Source organism: Brassica napus, chromosome A9, assembly GCF_020379485.1.
Source record: "Brassica napus cultivar Da-Ae chromosome A9, Da-Ae, whole genome shotgun sequence".
Lineage (NCBI taxonomy): Eukaryota > Viridiplantae > Streptophyta > Magnoliopsida > Brassicales > Brassicaceae > Brassica > Brassica napus.
The window spans coordinates 8835678-8856191 of record NC_063442.1 but is presented as its reverse complement, the minus strand read 5'-3'; the positions used below and the strand labels follow the sequence as shown (position 1 = coordinate 8856191).

The window sequence follows — 20514 nt, the reverse complement described above, 5'->3', positions numbered from 1 at the left end:
GTAAATTTTAAAATATGACCTGATGAAATAGTTTTAAATATGTAATGTTGGTTGTTAATTTCACCTGTGTCCTTAAGAAAAAGAAAAAAAAGCTCCATTTCTTGTCTTTTTGATTTTCATCACATGATCTTTGTCTATTATTATTATTTTTTAAAATATTCTTCAAAATCAAATTCTTACATTGTTTGTATATAAAACTAATTAATTACTTCATTTTGGTTCGATGATTGGTCTTCTTTGAATTGATTAATTGAACTCACAGGCCTTCGTGGATGCATCGACCTTGGAATATATATTAATGTCACGGTGGAAATGCAGTGCAGACTTATCGTTGTTGCAGCCATTGCATGGAGAAGCTGGTATTAGTGAAAAGGAAATTATGCAGCTGCGAATGCACACGCATTCTAAGGATATTAAAATTTGGAGAGGAGAAGGTGATAATTTCAGACCAAGTTTTAAATCAGGTCAGACATGGCAGATGACGAGACTCATATCGCCTGAAGTTTACCAGTACAAATGCATATGGTTTCCTAGTGATTCTCCAAAGTTCTAAATCCTGTCTTGGATAGTGATGCATAACAGGCTGGCTGTACTGGTGATCGTGTTCTGAAATAGAATGCGCAGGCAGACGCGAAATGCATACTTTGTTCCCATCCACTTAAAACGCTGGACCATTTGTGTAACACCCGTATTTTTCGAAATAACTTAAATAAATAAAAAGTCTGAAATCTCCATTTATTACTTTTCAAAAGTCAACTCCAAAGTCATAAATCCAATAAATAACCATAAATGCAATAAAAAGATAAATCCCGAAATATCGATAAAATCATAAAATCGAAAGTCTGAAAATAAAAGAAATAGAACTCCCAAAGCACCAATCCGATAACAATCACTAAGCTCGTCAGTCTCACCTGAAAGAGGAAAAGAATAGGAGGGGTGAGTAACAGGGGAGTTACTCTGTGAGGTATGGGGATGCTAAACACGCAAACCACTGACTTGAGTAATAGAACTCCCACTATGGAAGTTTAGCTCTAACATGAACAAACAAGACGCCTAAAGCATCACACAACACAAGCAATGCGATGATAGCATATAGCTAGTCCATACACCCCGCATCTCCTCATACGGATATATATATATACATACGCTGCGTCCCAGACGTCTCTGAGCCCCCGCCTACCAAAGCTGCGTCGCTAGTCCAAACATCTCTCGATCCCCGCCCACTCACATAGTCCCTACTCATAACTATGTAAACATACATATATATATCGCATTTCTTAACATCACACAATCAAATCAACGGTTGAATCCTCTAGACCCCTAGTTCCAATTTACAATGAATGAGCTAACTAACAAACAAGACTCAAATAGACTCAATTCAAACAGACGGATCATGATTTGAAATCTAAACTACGATAGAGAGAATTCTACACTGGTACAAGATTTACGGAATATACCCTCACCTTAGCCAATAAGGAAGAACCAGAAGCGAGTCCGACTATAAACGAAATGACTTGATCAGAAAGAAAGCTAGGGTTTCGCCATGGATCTCGAACTCTCGATAATGGCACACCAGATCGGAAAATAACAGACGCGAAATAGGAGACATAAATATCATATAATAGATCTAGGGTTTAATTATGAAACTTGCAGCACAAGAAATTAATATAATCTCTTTTAAGTTTTAACCTTCACGGCTTGGAATCGTAGTGGCGGATCTCGGCCCCAAAAGTGAATGGCCCTCTCCGGTGACTCACGGTTGAGGATCACGGCTGGTCAGACTGAAACGGCTCCGGTCGTGGTGCTTGGTGGTGTTGATGCGTGCCGGTGGCGTCAAGATGCGATAGCTCCAGCTCGTACATCTCTTCTCCACGGTGACAACGGATCTCTAGTAACACGAGCCACTCCTCGGGTGAAGGCGCTGGCTCCAGTGGCATGGCTCACGGTGGTTGACGGTGAAGGACATGGCTCCGGTGGTGACGATGGTGGATACGTCACGTCTTCTCGGTCATCAAACACACGAACACATGAATAACATGGGGGAGAAGAAGATATATAATGGCACAAGTGATGAGCAAGAGAGATGGGGACGAGGTGAAGCATGAGAGATCGATCATGGTTTGAGGCTAGGTTCTGAGTGGAGGAACAATGACTTTGACGGCTAGGTTAGAAATAAGAGGAAGATGCATACGCTTTAAGTACATGCATACACGGTTTGGTTCAAGAAAACGAGTGGTGGAGATAATTAATTAAACCAAAAAGAAACCAGATTGGTTTAGTGAAAAATAATTAATAGAAAGAGAAAATCACAACGGCTCCAGGAATCCGGGTCGTTACAATTTGTTTTTCTGCTGCCCTTTCTCGGAAGAAAAATGGAGTAATCTCTCCAGGAGTATTCTTCGAACAAGCTATTTTTTTTTTTTTTTTGGGACATAATTATGAAAGCTCTGGTTAATGGAGTAAGAGATAAGACACATATGTTTCTGTTACGATATGTGTTTCAAGCAGCTGTACATTTGATATGGAGGGAGAGAATTGGACGCAGCATGGCAAACATCATCAGACTGCGACTATAATCTTTGGTTTCATCCACAAACTGGTTCGAAAAGGATCTGTCACTCATCCGAGGAAGACGAACCCGCTTTGATAAGGCTATGATAGCTTGGTTTGCTTCCCGACAGTCCTAGCAAACTACTTTAGGCTCAACTTTTTTTTTCATTTCTATTCATACTAGAACAATGACAACCATACCACACATGATGTAATTTTTTTTATTTGAATAAATTTTACATTCTAAAAAAAAACTAATTAATTCAGCTAAATATACACCTATGACATAATTAAATTGGGTCACATGTTAGAAGAGCCCACTAGTCATAGGAATACAATACAACCATAATATATGGGATTTAATGCGCTTGATTACACTCGCCTTACGAGGGTATGAATTAGGGGTGGGCACTTTATCCGATATCCGAAGTGGCACCCGAACCCGATCCGAAAAACCCGAACCGAAATCCGAACCGAAGTAGCAAAATACCCGAATGGGTATTGAATAAGAAGAGATTGGATATCCGAACCCGAACGGATAATACCCGAACCCGAATGGATATCCGAAGATAACCGAACATATGTATAATTAACCATATATTTCTAGTTTATATCTCTCATTTTATATAAAATATTTATATTGATACTACACATACTTTAAGTTCATATGATATACATACAATTACGGAAAAAATGATTTGTTAATCACTTAAAATGCATGTCAAGTTTTTTATTTCAAAAATTAACAAAAACTTACATAAAAAAAAACTAAATTAATGCCTTTTTAGTTTTAAAATGTTATGTCCAAATCTATTAACCATTCAATCTATTAAAACTAGAAAATTAGTTAACTAAAAGTTATATTTTTAAATACAACAAACTTGAGAAATGAAAATTTTAATTTTTTTTTTCAAAATCTAAATATCCGAACCCGATCCGAATTAACCGAATCCGAACTAAAAATACCCGAACCCGACCCGAAGTACAGAAATACCCGAACGGGTTCTAGACCTCTATACCGAAATACCCGAAAATCCGAAATACCCGACCCGAACCCGAACGGGTACCCAAACGCCCACCCCTAGTATGAATATCCAAATTTCTGAACCCATAACAAGTCTAAAATCAATCTTCGTAAGCCTCAATTCAAGAAACAATTCATACAAATACATTCACAAGTCGCAACCATATTCTAAAGTTATGAAAATTTCTGCCAAGTTATTTAACTATTGATTACAAGATGATCAAATGTAGCAGAATCACACATCAGAGTATACTATAACAGAACAACATATTTACAAACGTTTTTCAGAAAAACCATAAGGAAAGTTAAATCCGTAAGTGAGTTAAAAACTGTAATGTTCTCACTATCCCTATATTGTAGATGTTAGTGTTACATCCCTTTCTTTGATTTATACATTGATAGTTAATGATCCAGAAACTTTTTAAATCAAACGATATCTAATGATTAGTAAACATAAAATATGATTAAATCTAAGAAAAGGGCTACTGAAATGGAATGAAACAAAAAAAGATTGATGATAGTGTAGTGAATGATGGTCTCCACACATTGTACCTTGCAACCTCCAAAATAAAAGTCGCCATCACAGTGTCGTGGCTCATGAGTTCTTTGGGCTTTGGCCCACACTACAAACAAAATGTCGTTGAAAAATTATTTTAATCCCTTCTCGACAAGCAAAACAATTTACTTTTCGAGTTTTCATCAATAAATTACATCGTTTTCTTCTTTTAACAAAGTAACAAATTAAGAAAACAATAATAAAACATTTCAGATTTTAATGGGATAATGATAAATTCGAGAAAAAAACGAGCATCTTTGTTAATACCAAAGGCCAATAATATCCACAGTGATGACGATAAACCCATCGATAAAAACCACAGAGAAGTAAATATAATAATAATTGTAAAATAAAAAAATCAGCACTAAAATCTAAGCGATGCGCATTTATTAACTTCTGGCACTGTCGACACCTCATGGCATCAATTGCATTCACGAGACTCGAGCAACTACCTCCAAAATCTCCGGTCAGGGTCCGTTAAAACCCGGTTTAACCCGATAACCCGACCCGGTTTCCGTCTTTATCCTCCTTCTGCAGTGATAGCATCGCCACTCTCTCGTTTGAGCCCGAGATTTTGACCCGACCCGATAACCCGACCCGGGTTCAGTCTTTTATGCTCCTTCCGCAGTGATACCATCGCCAGTGTCTCTCTAGTTTGAACCTGAGATTTTGACCCGACCCGACCCGACCCGGCTTTCGATCCTAACCGTCATGGACTTCTCTACAACGACGACGACTACTTCCACGGCGGCGAACGGTTACAGCTCGCCGCGCGACTCATCAATCCCCTCGAGCTTCACGAAGTTCAACTCCGCTTTAACGGCGGGCCTCCTCAATCCGATGTCTCCTCCTCCTCCTCCTCCGGCGACGCTCGACAAGTCCCGAGCGAGCCCGACGCTATTCGAGATGATGTCCAGCGAAGCCGGATCTCCGGTTCAGATCCAGAACCTCGCGCTTCCGTCTTCCTCGAGGACGAGGACGACGAACGGGAGCCACCTCGTCATCTCGGCCCAGGACAAGCAGGCGCTCGCAATGCAGCGGATATCGAATCTTTTAATGACTCGGAGCCCCGGGAACCAGTTCAACGACCCGGCTTCGAGCGACGTGAAGCTCACTCTGTCCTCTAAAGACGGGATTAGCATCACGATGTGCGTGCATAGGCAGATTCTCGTTGCTCACAGTAGGTTCTTCGCTGTGAAGTTATCTGATCGATGGTCCAAGCAGCAGCAGATGGCGCCGTCGTCGTCTCCCTACATTGTCGAGATCTCGGATTGTGATGACGTGGAGGTTTATATAGAGACGTTGATGTTAATGTACTGTAGGGACCTAAGGAAGAAGATGATGAGGCAGGACGTGTCTAGAGTTCTTGGTATCTTGAAGGTATTTGTTAAAAACTATTTAATGAAAAGATTGGAATCTTGAAATCTCAGAGTGTTGTTTGTGTTCAGGTTTCGGCGGCTATTGGGTTTGATGCTGGAGTGCTGTCGTGTCTGGAGTACTTGGAAGCTGCACCTTGGTCGGAAGATGAAGAGTGCAGGATTGCTTCTTTGTTGTCTGAGTTACACCTTGAGAACGTAGGAGCAACGGAAGTTTTGAGAAGGGTTTCTGTAGAAGCTAGTCAGAACAATGGCAGCAACGATGAGGTGCTTCTGAATCTTTTGCATATAGTTCTCGAGGGGAAAGACGAGAAGGCGAGGCGTGATATGAAGACGCTTGTTTCGAAAATGCTTAGAGAGAACTCGTCTGGTAACGATCTTAGGAAAGAGTCATTGTATCTGGCTTGTGATGGGTGTTTGCATAAGCTCAAGCGTCAGTTTCTACAAGCGGCGGAGTCTGATTTGGAGAATGTGGATCAGATAGCTAGACAAGCGGATAACCTTCATTGGATTTTGGATATTTTGATAGATAGACAGATCGCTGAGGATTTTCTTGTGATGTGGGCTTCTCTCTCTGAGCTGTCTGACGTGCACGGTAAGGTTCCCGTTGTTCATAGGTTTGAGATTAGCAGAGTGACGGCGAGGATCTTTGTTGGGATTGGGAAGGGGCAGATTCTGACGCCGAAGGAAGTGAGGTGTTTGTTGCTGAGGAACTGGTTGACACCTTTCTATGACGATTTCGCGTGGATGAAGAGAGCGTCGAAAGGGCTGGATCGGTATGTAGTGGAGGATGGTTTGAGCAATACCATTCTCACTCTTCCTCTTGCTTGGCAGCAAGAGTTTTTCTTGGTGTGGTTTGATCGGTTCTTGAACTCGAACGACTGTCCTAATATCCAGAGAGGCTTTGAAGTTTGGTGGAGACGGGCGTTCTGGAGAAGGAAAGAACAGAGTCAGGAGGAGCCTGCTCGGCTAAGAATCATAGCTTCAGCCACTGATAACTCTTGAGATATCTGTTAAACCTTGTGTTTATTCCACGTCTACCTTTGCCTTGTTTCTTAAGGATCAGACAATGGGGAAGAAGATGAATCTAAATCCAAAAGAGAAGGTAATCTGAGGTCTTGAACTCGGGATTGGGGAATGATGAATGGAGGGAGGTGTGCAAGCTTTATCGGAATTTAGTACATCGATCACGATTAGAACTAGTTTTTGCATGAACATGATCGTTGGAAGTAGTTTTCATTTTGATTGAGGCAGAGCTCGTTTTTGTACATCTCTCTTAAGTTTTCTTAATCTCCAGTGTATCTGAAAAGTAACTTTGAAGTCGAACCTTTCTCAATGCTTTCTCTGCTTTTGTTACGGTTTTAATTCTGATTATAATCTTGGTCAATTTATCACGCATATAGATGAGGTTCTTTGTCTTCTTGTTTCGTACTACTAAAATGAGGTTGAAAATCTATTGCTTCACGTACACCATTTGAGGACATTTTTAAGTTTGTAGTAAGTACATAAACAAAGACTCGAAGGTATCATGCCATAACAGAAAGAACATAAGCAAATGTTTTCAGTCTCAAGTATGGTCTTCAAGCTAATATCTTCATTAACAACGTTATGCCTGATATGGACATCAAAAACAGTGACTACCTGAAGAAACAAAGGGTATACTACAGATGTGTATATACAAGAAAATGTAAAATTCATAAGGCTCTTGGTTGATCTTCGGGATAGACATGTTTGACTTTAAGCAAAGAGTTAACAAAGTATATCTTATATTGTAGCAATGTTAATACCTCATAAAGATGGTAATCCAAACCCCATAAAACAAATATATTGGAGACAAACAAACGTATACGCATAATAACGTAGATAACAAATATTTATCTGGCAGTTGTTAAGTTGACGAAAGTGAAAAATGGTAGTATAAGATTACACTACAGTTGAGCTTGTTAAGTTTACAAACGCTTTTCACATTCTCCAAAACTTGCACATTAGTAAACGCATGAACCCAATGAGAAAAGGTATTTATCAATACATTTTTCAAACCTCTGCTTTACTAGATTCATTGGTAAGGGTGCCATTAGCTCCGACCTTAGCAGCTATTAAGCAGGGAAAGGAAGTGCCAGCTCTCCTAGCTGCAAATTCCATGACACAAGTGTAAGAGAAAGTATATAGTCAAAACATGTACCCAAAAGACAGTTTTTTGTAATCAGAAAAACTACACAGTGGTTCAAAAGACAGTTTTATAGTCAAGGTGGTTTGCTTCAAGGATGAACACTTAGAGCATTTATTTCATTCTTTCTTAGATTCCTTTTACATTCTTTAAACTATAGAAAATTTCTCAAAAAGAAGCAATAGATGTAACAAAAGTTTTGTTTGAATATAATTTCACATTAATTCAAAAAAAAAAAATTGAAAGTTGTCCCACATCAGGAAATTAGTTCGATAAAGAAGAAAGAAATTGAGAGTTGTCCCACATCAACTAGTTGGGGAAATGAGGGAATGATTAGTTGGGTATAAAAGGATTAGCGTTGAATTAGTTTTAAAGAATGATCCTTCAGGCAAGTTAAAAGGGAAGTGGTGAGTGGTTAATAACTCGCTAATAATGCGAGAAGAGTGTTTCGCTCGGCCTGTTACGACAATTGAGCGCTCTCCATAGTCGTACCATCTGATCCCTCTTCTGAAATAATAACCTTTTTTTTTTCTGATAACCGGAATCTCAAAAGCTTTCTAGATCTAAAAACTAACCAACCACGAACCCGCATGATCCACGATTTTCTTAGCATTTAAGGTGCTCCAAGTAGTCAAGGGAAATCAAACACATGATTATACTCACAGCTGTGAACCCTTAACATTACGCCAAAACCACTTGATTCTGAATTAATAACTTTTCTTTTGTTTTTTAATTTTTTTTGTATTTTAAACCTATTTTCTTTGAGTTTAATATTTTTTTAATGCTGATGCTTTTTTCCCCTTGAAAATAGTTTTTGTAAGTGATTATTAGTCAATAAATTTCACAATATTTATAATAATTTTATAATTTCTATTTAAATAGAAAAAAATTGTTAAATTAAAAAACAAAATACAAGGATCTATTTTATATTTTTTTTTGGCTCTCTAGAGGACCATATAAGAAAATGATCCATTTTTCTATTCACTTTGTTTAAACGTCAAGGTTGACTAAGAAACATGATGGTTGTCGTAGTTTCTTGAAATTTGATAATACAGTTTCGTGATGTTAAAAAAGAAAAAGAGAATATAATCTCTTTTGAAATTTCTCCTTTCATCATGCGTTCTGCGTCATTGCACACATTATCATAGGGACCGAAAGTCTTCAAAAACCAATAATCTCTTTTGAAATTTCTACCCTCATTGTTTTGTATTGTGTACTCATTTTCTTCAACCTTTCTTTACTCTCATATCTCTAGTCTCTCATGGCTCTTTCATCTTCGCGTAGCTGGAGATATAACGTATTCTTAAGCTTCCACGGGCCTGACGTCCGCAGTTCATATCTGAGTCACTTACGCAAACAGTTCGAACGCAATGGAATCATAACGTTCAATGATCAAGAGATCGAGAGAAGCCAGACCATTAAACCCGAGCTCACTCGGGCAATACAAGAATCAAGAATCTCGATTGTGGTGCTCTCCCAGAACTATGCTTCTTCGAGTTGGTGCTTGAACGAGCTGGTGGAGATTTTGGATTGCAAGGAAACCGGACAGATAGTGATGACGGTTTTCTACAAAGTGAACCCATCTGATGTGAGGAAGCAAATCGGAGGATTTGGGAAGGCTTTCAAGGAAACTTGCCAAGGGAAAACGGAGACGGAGATACAGAGTTGGACTAAAGCTTTGACATATGTAGCCAACATAGAAGGAGAACACTCCTTGAACTGGTTGGCTGTTATGCTACAAAACTCGGCTTAAAGTTTACACTTAGCCATATAGACATTATGGATATAATGATTTTTTTCTTCTCTTTTATAGGGTAAATGAAGCGGATCTGATTGAGAAAATTGCCACCGATGTTTCGAACAAACTAAATGCGTCATTGTCAAGAGATTTTGATGGCATGGTGGGACTTGAAGATCATTTGGGAAAAATGAAGTCTTTGTTACATTTAGAAAACAATGAAGCGATGATTATTGGAATCTCTGGTCCGGCAGGCATTGGTAAGACTACCATTGCGAGAGCTTTATTCAATCAACTCTCTTTTTCTTTTCCGCTTAGATATTTTATGGGAAATGTCAAGGGGAGTTATAGGAGAACTGATTGTGATGAGCATGGCTTGAAGTTGCGTTTACAAGAACAACTACTTAGGAAAATTTTGAACCAAAAAAGAATGAAGATAAGTCACTTAAATGTAATATACGAAAGGCTAGGCAACCAAAAGGTTCTTATCATTCTCGATGATGTGGATCATCTTGAGCAGTTGGATGCACTGGCTAGAGATATTTCTTGGTTCGGACATGGAAGTAGGATTATTGTGACAACGGAAGATCAAGAGCTTTTGCAGCAACATGGTATCAACAATGTATACAATGTGGCTTTTCCATCTAGTGAAGAAGCTCTTGGGATTTTTTGTCTATCTGCTTTCAAACAAATTTCTCCACCTGATGGTTTTGGGAGGCTTGCGGAACGAGCAGCAGAGCTTTGCAGTAATCTTCCGTTGGGTCTCTGCGTTGTGGGATCATCTTTGCGTAAGAAGAAGGAGGACGAGTGGGAAGTTGTACTGCATAGACTAGAAACTAGTCTTGATCGAGATATCGAGAGAATACTTAAGGTCGGGTATGATGGCTTACATGAGAAAGATCAAGCTCTGTTTCTATACATTGCTGTCTTCTTCAACTATACAAAGTGTGACCATTTGAGTGCCATGCTTGCTGACTTAGATGAAAGACACGGGTTGAAAACCCTAGTTGATAAATCTCTCATATGTATATCTACCAATGGGGATATACAGATGCACAAGTTACTACAACAAGTGGGTACACAAGAAATTAAAAGACAAGAGCCTTGGAAACGACACATCTTAATCGACCCTTATGAGATTTGTGATGTCCTTCAATCTAACACAGTAAGATCTTCATTAATTTACTTTTTAAACAGAAACTTATACTCCATCAATTTCAATTTAATTGTGGTTGTAGGGAAAAACTTTCATTTCAAAATAACGGTCGTTTTAGAGTTTCAATGCAAAATTTATTAATAAGATTCTCCACTTTATTTTTCTACTGGTTGAAATATGGTTAGATGTATAAGTAATTGTGTTTTTATTTTGGAAATTTACAAAATCATATGTTTTCTTAATTTGTGTGTATAAACCTAGAACGACAATTAAAATGAAACGGAGAAAAGTACTATTCTGCAGATACTATATTTCCTTGTTAAGCTTACTTAGTTTAAACAAAGTCATTTTGTAAGGATAACAAAATCTCACATGTTGTGCTAACAAATACTTGGGAAATTTTCTAGGGTACTGGTACTGTGATGGGTATATCTTTTGATATAACTGAAATCAGCAAAGTGTCTATAAGCAAGAAAACCTTTAGAAGAATGTGTAATCTCCGATTCCTCAGAGTCTACAAAAGAAGAATTGATAAAAATGTTGAAGTGCACATACCAGAAGAAATGGAGTTTCCACATGGACTGAGGTTACTACATTGGAAGGCATACCCAAGCAAGTGTCTCCCTCCTACGTTTCACCCTGAATATCTTGTGGAACTCAATATGCAGCACAGCCAGCTCGAAAAGCTTTGGGAAGGAACCCAGGTTAGTCTTTTATATATTTGTCCAAAATTACACTCTTTGTCTTTGTCAAGTTCCTTCACTTATCTGGTGTGTAAATTCTTCAACTTTCAGCCGCTTACAAATCTCACGAAGATGAATTTGTCAGGGTCAGGGAATTTGAAAGAGGTTCCAGATCTTTCAAATGCCAAGAACCTCGAGTTACTGGATCTGAGCGGCTGCATGAGTTTGGTAGAGATTCCATCCTCTATTTCAAATCTTCATAAACTACAGGAACTGATGATGATGTTCTGCATAAACCTAGAAGTAATTCCAGAGGGGTTGAACTTGATGTCTATTGAAACAGTCAATATGGTGGGATGCTTACGATTAAGAACCTTTACCCCAAGTTTCATGTCTTTCAACCTAAGACATATTTTTCTTACCAGATGCGAGAAACTCCAATCATTGCCAGACATTGTTTCTACTGAACTCATAACACTAAATGTGAACGGTTGCCAGTCACTCCAAAGAGTACCCAACTGTTTTCACTCTACAAAAGTGGCACTCAATTTCACCAAGTGCTTCAATCTGAGCCAAGAAGCAAGAAAATCGATAATCCAAAGATCATTTCTAGACGGCCGAAAATATGTGGGGACTCGGTCTAGTAATAAGTGGGCGAGGTTACCTGGGTGGGCATGCTTACCTGGAAACGAAGTACCTGCAGAGTTCAATCACAGAGCCAAAGGAAATTCTCTGACCATTCTTCCTGAGAGTAGTGACAAGCCTCTTTACGCTTCAGCAATTTTCAAGATTTGCATCGTGATTTCTCCGAAGAACAAGGTAGGATCTAACCTTCCAAAAATAATATGTCTTCGCATGAACAAATTCGTCTGCTCCTGCCCATGTTACGACTTCCAAGTCTACAACAAAATCTCAATGTCTTCAGTTTTCGCTCACCTTTCAACGGAGCATCTGTTCGTATTTCTCTATGTTTTGGACCAAAAAGACCATTCACTTGGCGTCCTCAGCGAGATACTGTTCAAAATCGAGAGCGGACCGAACTTCGAGATTACTGAATGTGGCGCGCAGATGTGGACGGAAGAAACCCCTGCCTTAGAGACTATTGAATGTGGTGCGGAAGAAACCGAAAACGTTGACGAGGGAAAATCGCGTAGAAGTTTCTGGAGTTGTCTCCTACTCTGCTGCTTCATCGTCTGCTGCATTGTGATCTTTGCTTGGGGGAAGAAGACAATAGATTTTTAATTTTCAGTGTAGAGAGGATTTCGTGGTCGCATATAAGACTGTATACGTAAGCCTAATTAGCCAGCATGAGAGGATTTCATAGTCCTAACTGCAAGCGGTTGCGATTCATTCCAAAGAGTACCTAGCTAGCTGTTTCGGGTCTACACAAGTGGAGCTCAATTTTTTCTAACTGCTTCAAACTGCGCCAATGAGCAATAAGATATGGAGATGGAACAGATATGAGCTTAATTTTTTCTTTTAGTTTAACATTTTTAATTCTGATGCCTTTTTTTCTCCCTTGAAAAGTGTTTTTGTAAGTGATTTTTAGTAAATAATCTATCTATACTATTATTTGCAAAATAAATTTTTGGAATCGAGCTCTCATGTTAAAAGTTAGAGTGGTTAATATCGTTTATACCCTTAATGAATAAAATGTATAAATAAATTAAAAAATAAAAACGAAATTTTAATTTATTTGATTAGATAATTCATTAAAATTAATAATAATAATAATTATCCAAAATCTAAAAATATAATTTTAAAAAAGATAATTTATGTATATATTGTATTGTTATCTAAAAAAGTCTTTTAGTAAAAAATTAAAAACATAAATTATATAACTAAATATTATCATATAAAATTCTTGATTATAAAATTAAAAATAGAATATTGAATGTATAAATAAATTAAAAAATTAAAACGAAATTTTAATTTATTTGATTAGATAATTGATTAAAATTAATAATAGTAATAATTATCCAAAATCTGAAAATATAATTTAAAAAAAGATAATTTATGTATATATTGTATTGTTATCTGAAAAAATATTTTTAGTAAAAAGTTAAAAACATGAATTATATAACTAAATATTAATCAAATAAAATTCTTGATTATAAAATTAAAAAGAGAATATTGAATTATCCAAAATCTAAAAATATAATTAAAAAAAGACAATTTATATATATATATATATATATATATATATATAATTGTTATCTAAAAAGTATTTTAGTAAAAGTTAAAGCATAAATTATATAATTGAATAATTAACCCCTGATCTAATTTAAAATTAATATTGAGTTATTTTAAAATTTATTTTAGTATAATGAATATAATGTATAAAGAACTTTTCAAAAATTTATGAAAATGTTTAAGTCCGCATGGCGGGTAAAAAACCTAGTTTTCACAATATTTTTAAGGGTTTTTAGTAATTAAACCCCTCAACTAAAGATGAATCGTTAAAAAAATATCAACTAAAAATCCTATGAAATTAACTCTCAACTTTAATTACGTTAACATATGTTACCATTTCTTCTAAAAAACCGTGACGGAGGGTGACATACATTAACGATTTATAAGTTGAGGGTTTATAATGTTGAAAACTTAGTTGAGACAGTTTTTTACGATTCAAAAATAGTTGAGGAGTTTTATCACTAAAAGTCATTAAATATTTTAAAATATTTATTATCATTTATACACTGTTTTAGATTGATTTATAACATTTAAAACTAATTTATAAATTTTAATACATTAATTTATAAATTAGAAACAAAAAGGGCAAGAAATTTATAAATTAGTTTTAAAGACTTATAAATCAATCTTAAACAATATATAAATGATAATAAAGATTTTAAAAAATTTAGTGACTTTTAGTGAAAAAGACCCTCAACTATTTTTGAATCGTTCTCAACATTATAAATCCTCAACTTATAAACCGTTAACGTATGTCATTCTCCGTCATGGTTTATTAGACGATGATAACATATGTTAACTGAATTAAAGTTGAAGGTTAATTTCACAGAATTTTTAGTTGAGGTTTTTTTTTACGATTCATTTTAGTTGAGTGATTTAATTACTAAAAACTCTATTTTTAATAATCTTATTTTTGAAACATTATTAAGTGAAACGTATTTGAGTTTGGCTTGCTGTGATTAGTATTTAAGTCTATAACAATTTTTTAACGATTAGTCTTACAAGACGCTGTTTAAAGAGATTCAAAACAGACCAAGTTCAAAGAGATATTTATTTTGAATATTTTGAACATGACAGGACATGGCCAATACATGCAAGAAAAGCATGACAAAAATATATCTATATATAACAGAAATTTACAGTTCATAGGTTTTTTTGGAATGTAAATGTTGTCATCAATTTTCACAGCTATTTTCGTCTATCATCCCTATTATTAGTATCGAGAATATACAGAACTGACTAGGGAGGAGATATTGCGGCAACAACTAGTTGTGTGTTGGTTATCCACATTCACTATGAATAGTTGGACCGTAGCTCTTTCATCGCTCTGTTCGGCCATCATGGACTCATATCTCATCAATGATGCTATTATTGGCGTTGGATCCACATTCATAGCTCCCATGAACGAGGCTATTGTCGTCGCTGCTTGGTCTGATTCAGATTCATAGCTGTTTTCGTCTGTCAAGAACTTGGCACCACATTCAACAACGTCGAAGTCGTTGTATTTGCTGCTGAACTCGAACACTATCTCTCTGTGAACTTCATCAGGAAGGCCTTCATCTTCTTCAAACAAACCAGAGGGAAATATAAAAAGATGTTCCGCTCGACATCTGGATATGTTGAAGTAGAACGACTTGTCATCAGAGTTTGCCAAGTCGCCGTTGACCACGCGACGACATAACAGTAGTGAAGATCTATCTTCCTTGATTTTATTGTTTGGTAAGAGCACGAGGCAAACCTTAAATCTGGTGCAAGCAGACTGAGGAAGTGTTAAGGAACATCCTCTAGCTCGGTGATCGAACTCTGGAGGTACTTGTCTTCCTGGCAAGAAAGCAGACCCGAGACAGAACCATTGTTGGATAATTGCTTGTTGTCGCAATCTGAAGCAGTTGGTGAAAGACATATTCGCATTCGGGTTGTGAAATGGGGAAGCAACTTCCTCGAGTGACTCACAGTCGTTTGCAGATAGGAGCATGAGCTGAGAAGGAAGCTCTGGCAATGACGTTAGTTTTCTGCATCCAGAGATCTTTAGCTTAAGTAATAGACGAAGATCTTTGATGCAATCTGGAATCTTTTCAACAGAAGATTTTCTTAGGTCTAGTTCAGTTACATATAGAGGGAGATGTGTTATTTCCTTAAGCTTTTGGCAGCTGATCATGGAGTAAATCATAGGACGAGCGCAAATGCTGGTTGATGCAGGCACATCTTCAACCGCCGTCTCTGATATATCCATCTGCCTAATGTTGGTTGACATAAATGGAATATGTCTCAGTCTTGAGCATCCTTTCATACTGACGCGTTTAAGATATGCCAATTTCATGTGAGCTGGAATGACTTGTAGGTTTGTGCAGTGATCCATCCACAGATCCTTTAGTTTATCAAGACTTGAACAAGAGGGTGGAATCTCTACCAAGCTCTGGCAATAACTTAGATACAATCCTTTAAGATTTGTAGCATTTGAGAGATCAGGGAGCTCCTTCAAATGAAAAGACCTCTGCAAATCTATCTCCTTGAGATTTGTAAGCGGCTGAACATATAACATGAAGAGAAAAAAAACTAATGTTAAATAAATAGTTAGGTGGTGTTTAGGCGGACGTCTAGACAGATTTTTTTGAAGCCAAAATCAACTTTAAAAAAAACATTCAGTTAAAAAAAAATCATTTCGTTCACACCCGATTTACCGCAATTTTTAAAATACAGGAAATAACATATATCTTCAGGATGAATAATGCAACAGTAACTAACCTGGGTTCCTTGCCAGAGGTACTCTAGCTGGCTACCTTGCATATCAAGTTTCACAAGATATTCAGGATGAAAGGTAGGAGAAAGATACTTGTTTGGGTATCCCTTCCACTCTAGTAATCTTAGACGACGCGGAAACTCCATCTCCTCAGGTACATGAATTACACCATTCCCACCTTCTTTGCTTTCGTAAACTCTGAGGAATCGAAGTTTTGGCATTCTTTTAAAAGCTATTGGGCTTATAGATACTTCATCGATATCAGATATATCAAATGATATACCGGAGACAAATCTAGTTCCCTACACCATTATTCCAAATGATAACATATCGTTAGCAATAAAGTTCCAATGGACAAAGAATATAACACACAAGAGAAAGGACTTACTTTGGCGAGTTCAAGAACATCACATATCTCCGGAGCATCTATCAGGATCCGACGTTTCCAAGGCTCTTGTTTATGGATGGCTTTTATACCCACTTGTTGTAGTAATCTGTGCATATTTATTGTTTCCTTCTTGTTATATAACTCTATTAGAGATCTGTTTTCAAGGACTTTTAACCCGTATTTGACATCCAAGTCACTGTCAGCGAACATGGTTTTCACAAGATTACCGTTTTCATAGTTGAAGAAGACTGCAATGTGGAGAAATAGCGTTTGCTCATTCTCATCTAAACTTTCATAGCCCACTCTTAGTACTTCCTCAATATCTCGATCAAGAACAGATTCCAACCTCTTCATTACATCTTCCCATTCGTCTTCTTTCTTCCCACGTAAAGATGAACCCACCACACGTAGACCCAGCGGAAGGTTACCACAAAGGTCAGTTACTTTTAATGCAAGCTCTTGAAAACCATCATGTGGATAGCTATTCCTAAAAGCATATCTACACAGGATCTCAAGAGCTTCTCCTGTAGATGGAAACCCCACATGGTAGGTATTGTTGATACCATGTTGATGCAGAAGATCTTTGTTTTCTGTGGTAACCACAACCCTACTTCCAGGACCAAACCAAGAAATATCTCCAGCCAACGCCTCCAATTGTTTTATATTGTTCACATCATCAAGAATGACGAGAACTCTCTGGTCGTGTAGCCTTTCTTCTATCACACCTAAATGGCATATCCTAATACCATCTTGTTTCAAAATATTTGAAAGAAACTCTTCTTGTAAATGCAACTTCAAACCATACTCATCAAAACTGATGGGATGGCTTACCCTAAGGTTGTCAACAAAACAAGTAAGTTGGAACCTATAAGAGTGCAAGCTATGTACTGCTCTAGCAATGGTAGTTTTACCAATGCCTGCAGGACCAGAGATTGCGACCACCTTAACTCCATCATCATCAAAATCTAACAAAGACTCCATTTCTCTCAGATGAGGTTCAAGTCCAACCATGCCATCAAAATCCCTAGACGGTGTAGCATTCAGTTTATCTGAAACATCTCTGGCAATTTTCTTGATCACTTTTGCTTCATTTGACCTGAGAAAATAGAATGAAAAGAAAAGTTAAAATTAACACTTCAAAGACTAAGAAATAATAAAGTAAAATTAAGAACGACCTACCATCTTAAGAAGTCTTCTCCAGCAATGTTACTCACTTCGTTCAAAGCTTGTCTCCATCTTTGCTTCTCCTCCTCTGTTTTACTTGCACAAGTTTCATTGAAAGCTATCCCGAATTCCCCGGTCTGTTTCCGTACATCGGAAGGATCCACTCCGTAGAAGATTGTCATGACTATATGCCCCATAGCTTTCTTGCACTCCAATATCTCCACCATTTCATTTAAACACCAGCTTGACGAAGCATAGTTCTTGGAGAGAATCACAATCGAGATCCTCGATTCTCTTATAGCTTTTGTGAGAGAAGGGGCGATCGTTGCACTTCTGACAATCTCCTGATCATCAAACATAGTGATCCCGCTGCGGGTAAACTGTTCACGTATGTGACTGAGAAGTGTTTTACGGACGTCAGGACCGTGGAAGCTCGCAAAGACATTGTAGCTGTAGTTGCGAGACGTAGATGAGGAAGAAGAAGCCATGAGAGACGAGCTAAGATATATGGAAATGTGTAATGAGTAGTCTTGAGATAAATAAAATCAGCTATGTTGAAATTAAATGTGTAATGGAAAGCTATATAAAAACAAAAATTAAACGGGATGCTTCTGTGTTACAAGAAAAAAAAGAAGGATGCTTCTTTGTATTTACGGAGTTGTTAATCTTAGTTGTTACGTGGTGGTCGTTTAAAGTTTAAAATGTCAGAAAATGATTGTGGCATGACTAATAATCTTCGCTATCGTTCATTTCTAAGCATCTGTGCATAATTCACAAAAGACCTTTGAAAAGTAAGATATGGTTCCCTAAAAAGACTTCGAGTAAGAATCTTACTGGAAACTACCAATTAATTGCTACCTGGAAATTTCACTATTGGAAATTTTCATTATTCGTACAAAGGAAAAACAATCTAGGATATTTTGGACCCTAATTATTTTTATTCTTTTATTATCGATATAAGAAAGAGATTTTCAGAGAAAAATAAAATAAATAATGAGTCATGATCAGATATGAATTTTAAATTGTGTATACTATCTTGTATTCATCTGGCTTTTATGGCCGAAGTCCAGACTAATTTCTAGGAAGCTGGTCCACCGGCGACAGGCAAACCTTGTTGTTCTACGTGGTGGAAGTTAAAAATCCATGCCGCTTAGTCACAAAGATGAGTATCTAGGGGCTTTCAGCCTTTCCAATCGACCATAGTTATATATGAAAAAGTTGACAGAAAAATAATGAAAGAATGGTATCTCCTACTTCCTACACTGAGGCAACTCCAGCAAACATGTTAGTTATTACTTATGACATGTCTTTCTTCAAGTCGCATAAGAACCATGAGTACCTTATCTTACTTCAAACTGCTTGCGCAAGTGACTTAGAAATGTTTTTTCAATGACAAGAAAATACTGGATCTTTAAGTCTATACATCGATCCCTTATGGCAAAGCTTATACTTTCCATCTTTTAATTTTCTTTTGGAGAGCAGACTTTCTCACCGCATGATTGAACCTATAATTCTTAGATCCTTACTAAGTAATTTAAAAGTTTTACCAGATCAATTTTTGGTTGGTGACTAGAAATGCTTTCATACGTACTCCCCTCAGAACCTTGGAAAGACGTTGATTTTGTAGTTGCGAGACGTAAAAGAAGTAGAAGCCATTAGAGACAAGCTGAGAGAGATGAAATAAAAGAGTTAAAAGGTTAAGTTATATCAACTGTTTCAAAGTAATGTATTTTTGGAAAGCTGTATAAAAGTAAAATAAAAAGGGAACCTTCTGTGTATTGAGGCAACATCTTGACTTATGAGAGAGGAGTCTTGAACTTAAAAGAGAGGAAGATTGATTTGTTCTCTACCTCAAGACTTTAAGCTATGTACACAAACTACAACCACATATGTGTACTTCTTAAGTTGGGGTCCTCAACATAAGCTTGGAAAAAAAATATGTACACAAGACTTTAATATATGCATTTGTTCCACATAAATATGTTTCAAAAAGAGAAGACCACTCACTATTTATTAAAGTAGTAAAGACTTTGAAAAACAAAGTTCGGTTCCAAGTCTACGAGTAACTAGAAACAACGAATCTTGTGTTATGGGCCTATGGCCCTTTCACATTAATATTATTCAAGCTTTGCTTAAATGTGTTTGGAACGGTCTCCAGTTCATCTACGTGGAACTTTGAAGTGTTTAGTTCGTCAAATTACAAAAAAAAAGGAAATTTAACAGTTTACATAAGCGATTTCTCAGCGCCATCAAAGCCATTTACACTAGTAGGAAAATAGAGATCTCCTAAGTTACCCATAATATGTAGAAGTATCAATATAAGTACGATAGATGTGAATTGGATGGTTGGTATGGACCTAGCGAATTAGTAAAAAGCAGGAACTAATCGGGGATTAATTATAAGCAGTTTTTTTCTATTTTCGGATAAAAAAACACACACAAACAAAGCAAGAAGAGATTTGTTGTGCACAAACACGAATCAAACAAGAACAACTTGCAAAAAAACACGATTGAGGCATATAATCCGTTTTAGGATTTATATAAACTAGATAGATACCCGCGCTACGCTGCGGAATGTTTTGTATCTTCGGTTTTAACATCCTTAAATTTTCATATCTTATATTTTTATGTTTTTTATATTATGCTATGGTCAAATTGAATTATATAAAAATAAATATTCTAAATGTAAATCTATTTAATGTGATATTAAAATTTTGAATTTAGTTATTAAAACTAAATAAAACCAAATAAAACCAAATAAAAAATGAGGAGTAAAAAT

The 20514-nt window shown here is 36.7% G+C and overlaps 3 protein-coding genes, 1 long non-coding RNA gene and 1 other non-coding gene across 5 annotated transcripts; 3 read left to right on the top strand and 2 right to left on the bottom strand.

The window, feature by feature from the left end:
- Positions 1-714: 714 nt before the first annotated feature.
- On the bottom strand, positions 715-3107 carry LOC125577832. The gene is made up of 2 exons (XR_007316220.1): positions 1464-3107; positions 715-911 (listed from the first exon to the last, which is right to left on the bottom strand). It is a non-coding gene; the product is annotated as an uncharacterized LOC125577832 (long non-coding RNA).
- A 1403-nt stretch (positions 3108-4510) lies between these two features.
- On the top strand, positions 4511-6893 carry LOC106366498 (BTB/POZ domain-containing protein At1g63850). Its single transcript, XM_013806102.3, has 2 exons — positions 4511-5510; positions 5579-6893. The coding sequence occupies exons 1-2, from the start codon at positions 4842-4844 to the stop codon at positions 6509-6511; spliced, it is 1602 nt and encodes a 533-aa protein (XP_013661556.1). The 5' UTR covers positions 4511-4841; the 3' UTR covers positions 6512-6893.
- Positions 6894-8072: 1179 nt separating this feature from the next.
- Positions 8073-8176, top strand: LOC125578808. The gene has a single exon (XR_007316891.1). It is a non-coding gene; the product is annotated as a small nucleolar RNA Z279/snoR105/snoR108 (small nucleolar RNA).
- Positions 8177-8919: 743 nt separating this feature from the next.
- On the top strand, positions 8920-12866 carry LOC106366497 (disease resistance protein RML1B-like). The gene is made up of 4 exons (XM_013806101.3): positions 8920-9395; positions 9487-10576; positions 10975-11271; positions 11362-12866. Exons 1-4 carry the CDS (start codon positions 8935-8937, stop codon positions 12490-12492), a joined length of 2979 nt encoding a protein of 992 aa, XP_013661555.1. The 5' UTR covers positions 8920-8934; the 3' UTR covers positions 12493-12866.
- A 1744-nt stretch (positions 12867-14610) lies between these two features.
- LOC106366496 (disease resistance protein RML1B-like) lies at positions 14611-20254 on the bottom strand. Its single transcript, XM_048739754.1, has 4 exons — positions 17751-20254; positions 16572-17667; positions 16189-16485; positions 14611-15970 (listed from the first exon to the last, which is right to left on the bottom strand). The coding sequence occupies exons 1-4, from the start codon at positions 18221-18223 to the stop codon at positions 14657-14659; spliced, it is 3180 nt and encodes a 1059-aa protein (XP_048595711.1). The 5' UTR covers positions 18224-20254; the 3' UTR covers positions 14611-14656.
- Between the last annotated feature and the right edge of the window lie 260 nt (positions 20255-20514).

Coding starts and splice junctions, on each gene's coding strand:
- LOC106366498 (XM_013806102.3), top strand. CDS start 4,842: ATGGACTTCTCTACAACGACGACGACTACTTCCACGGCGGCGAACGGT. Junction 5,511..5,578: donor GAGTTCTTGGTATCTTGAAG/GTATTTGTTAAA, acceptor GTTTGTGTTCAG/GTTTCGGCGGCTATTGGGTT.
- LOC106366497 (XM_013806101.3), top strand. CDS start 8,935: ATGGCTCTTTCATCTTCGCGTAGCTGGAGATATAACGTATTCTTAAGC. Junction 9,396..9,486: donor GGAGAACACTCCTTGAACTG/GTTGGCTGTTAT, acceptor TCTCTTTTATAG/GGTAAATGAAGCGGATCTGA. Junction 10,577..10,974: donor ATGTCCTTCAATCTAACACA/GTAAGATCTTCA, acceptor GAAATTTTCTAG/GGTACTGGTACTGTGATGGG.
- LOC106366496 (XM_048739754.1), bottom strand. CDS start 18,223: ATGGCTTCTTCTTCCTCATCTACGTCTCGCAACTACAGCTACAATGTC. Junction 17,668..17,750: donor GGAGAAGACTTCTTAAGATG/GTAGGTCGTTCT, acceptor CTATTTTCTCAG/GTCAAATGAAGCAAAAGTGA. Junction 16,486..16,571: donor ATGTTCTTGAACTCGCCAAA/GTAAGTCCTTTC, acceptor ATAATGGTGTAG/GGAACTAGATTTGTCTCCGG.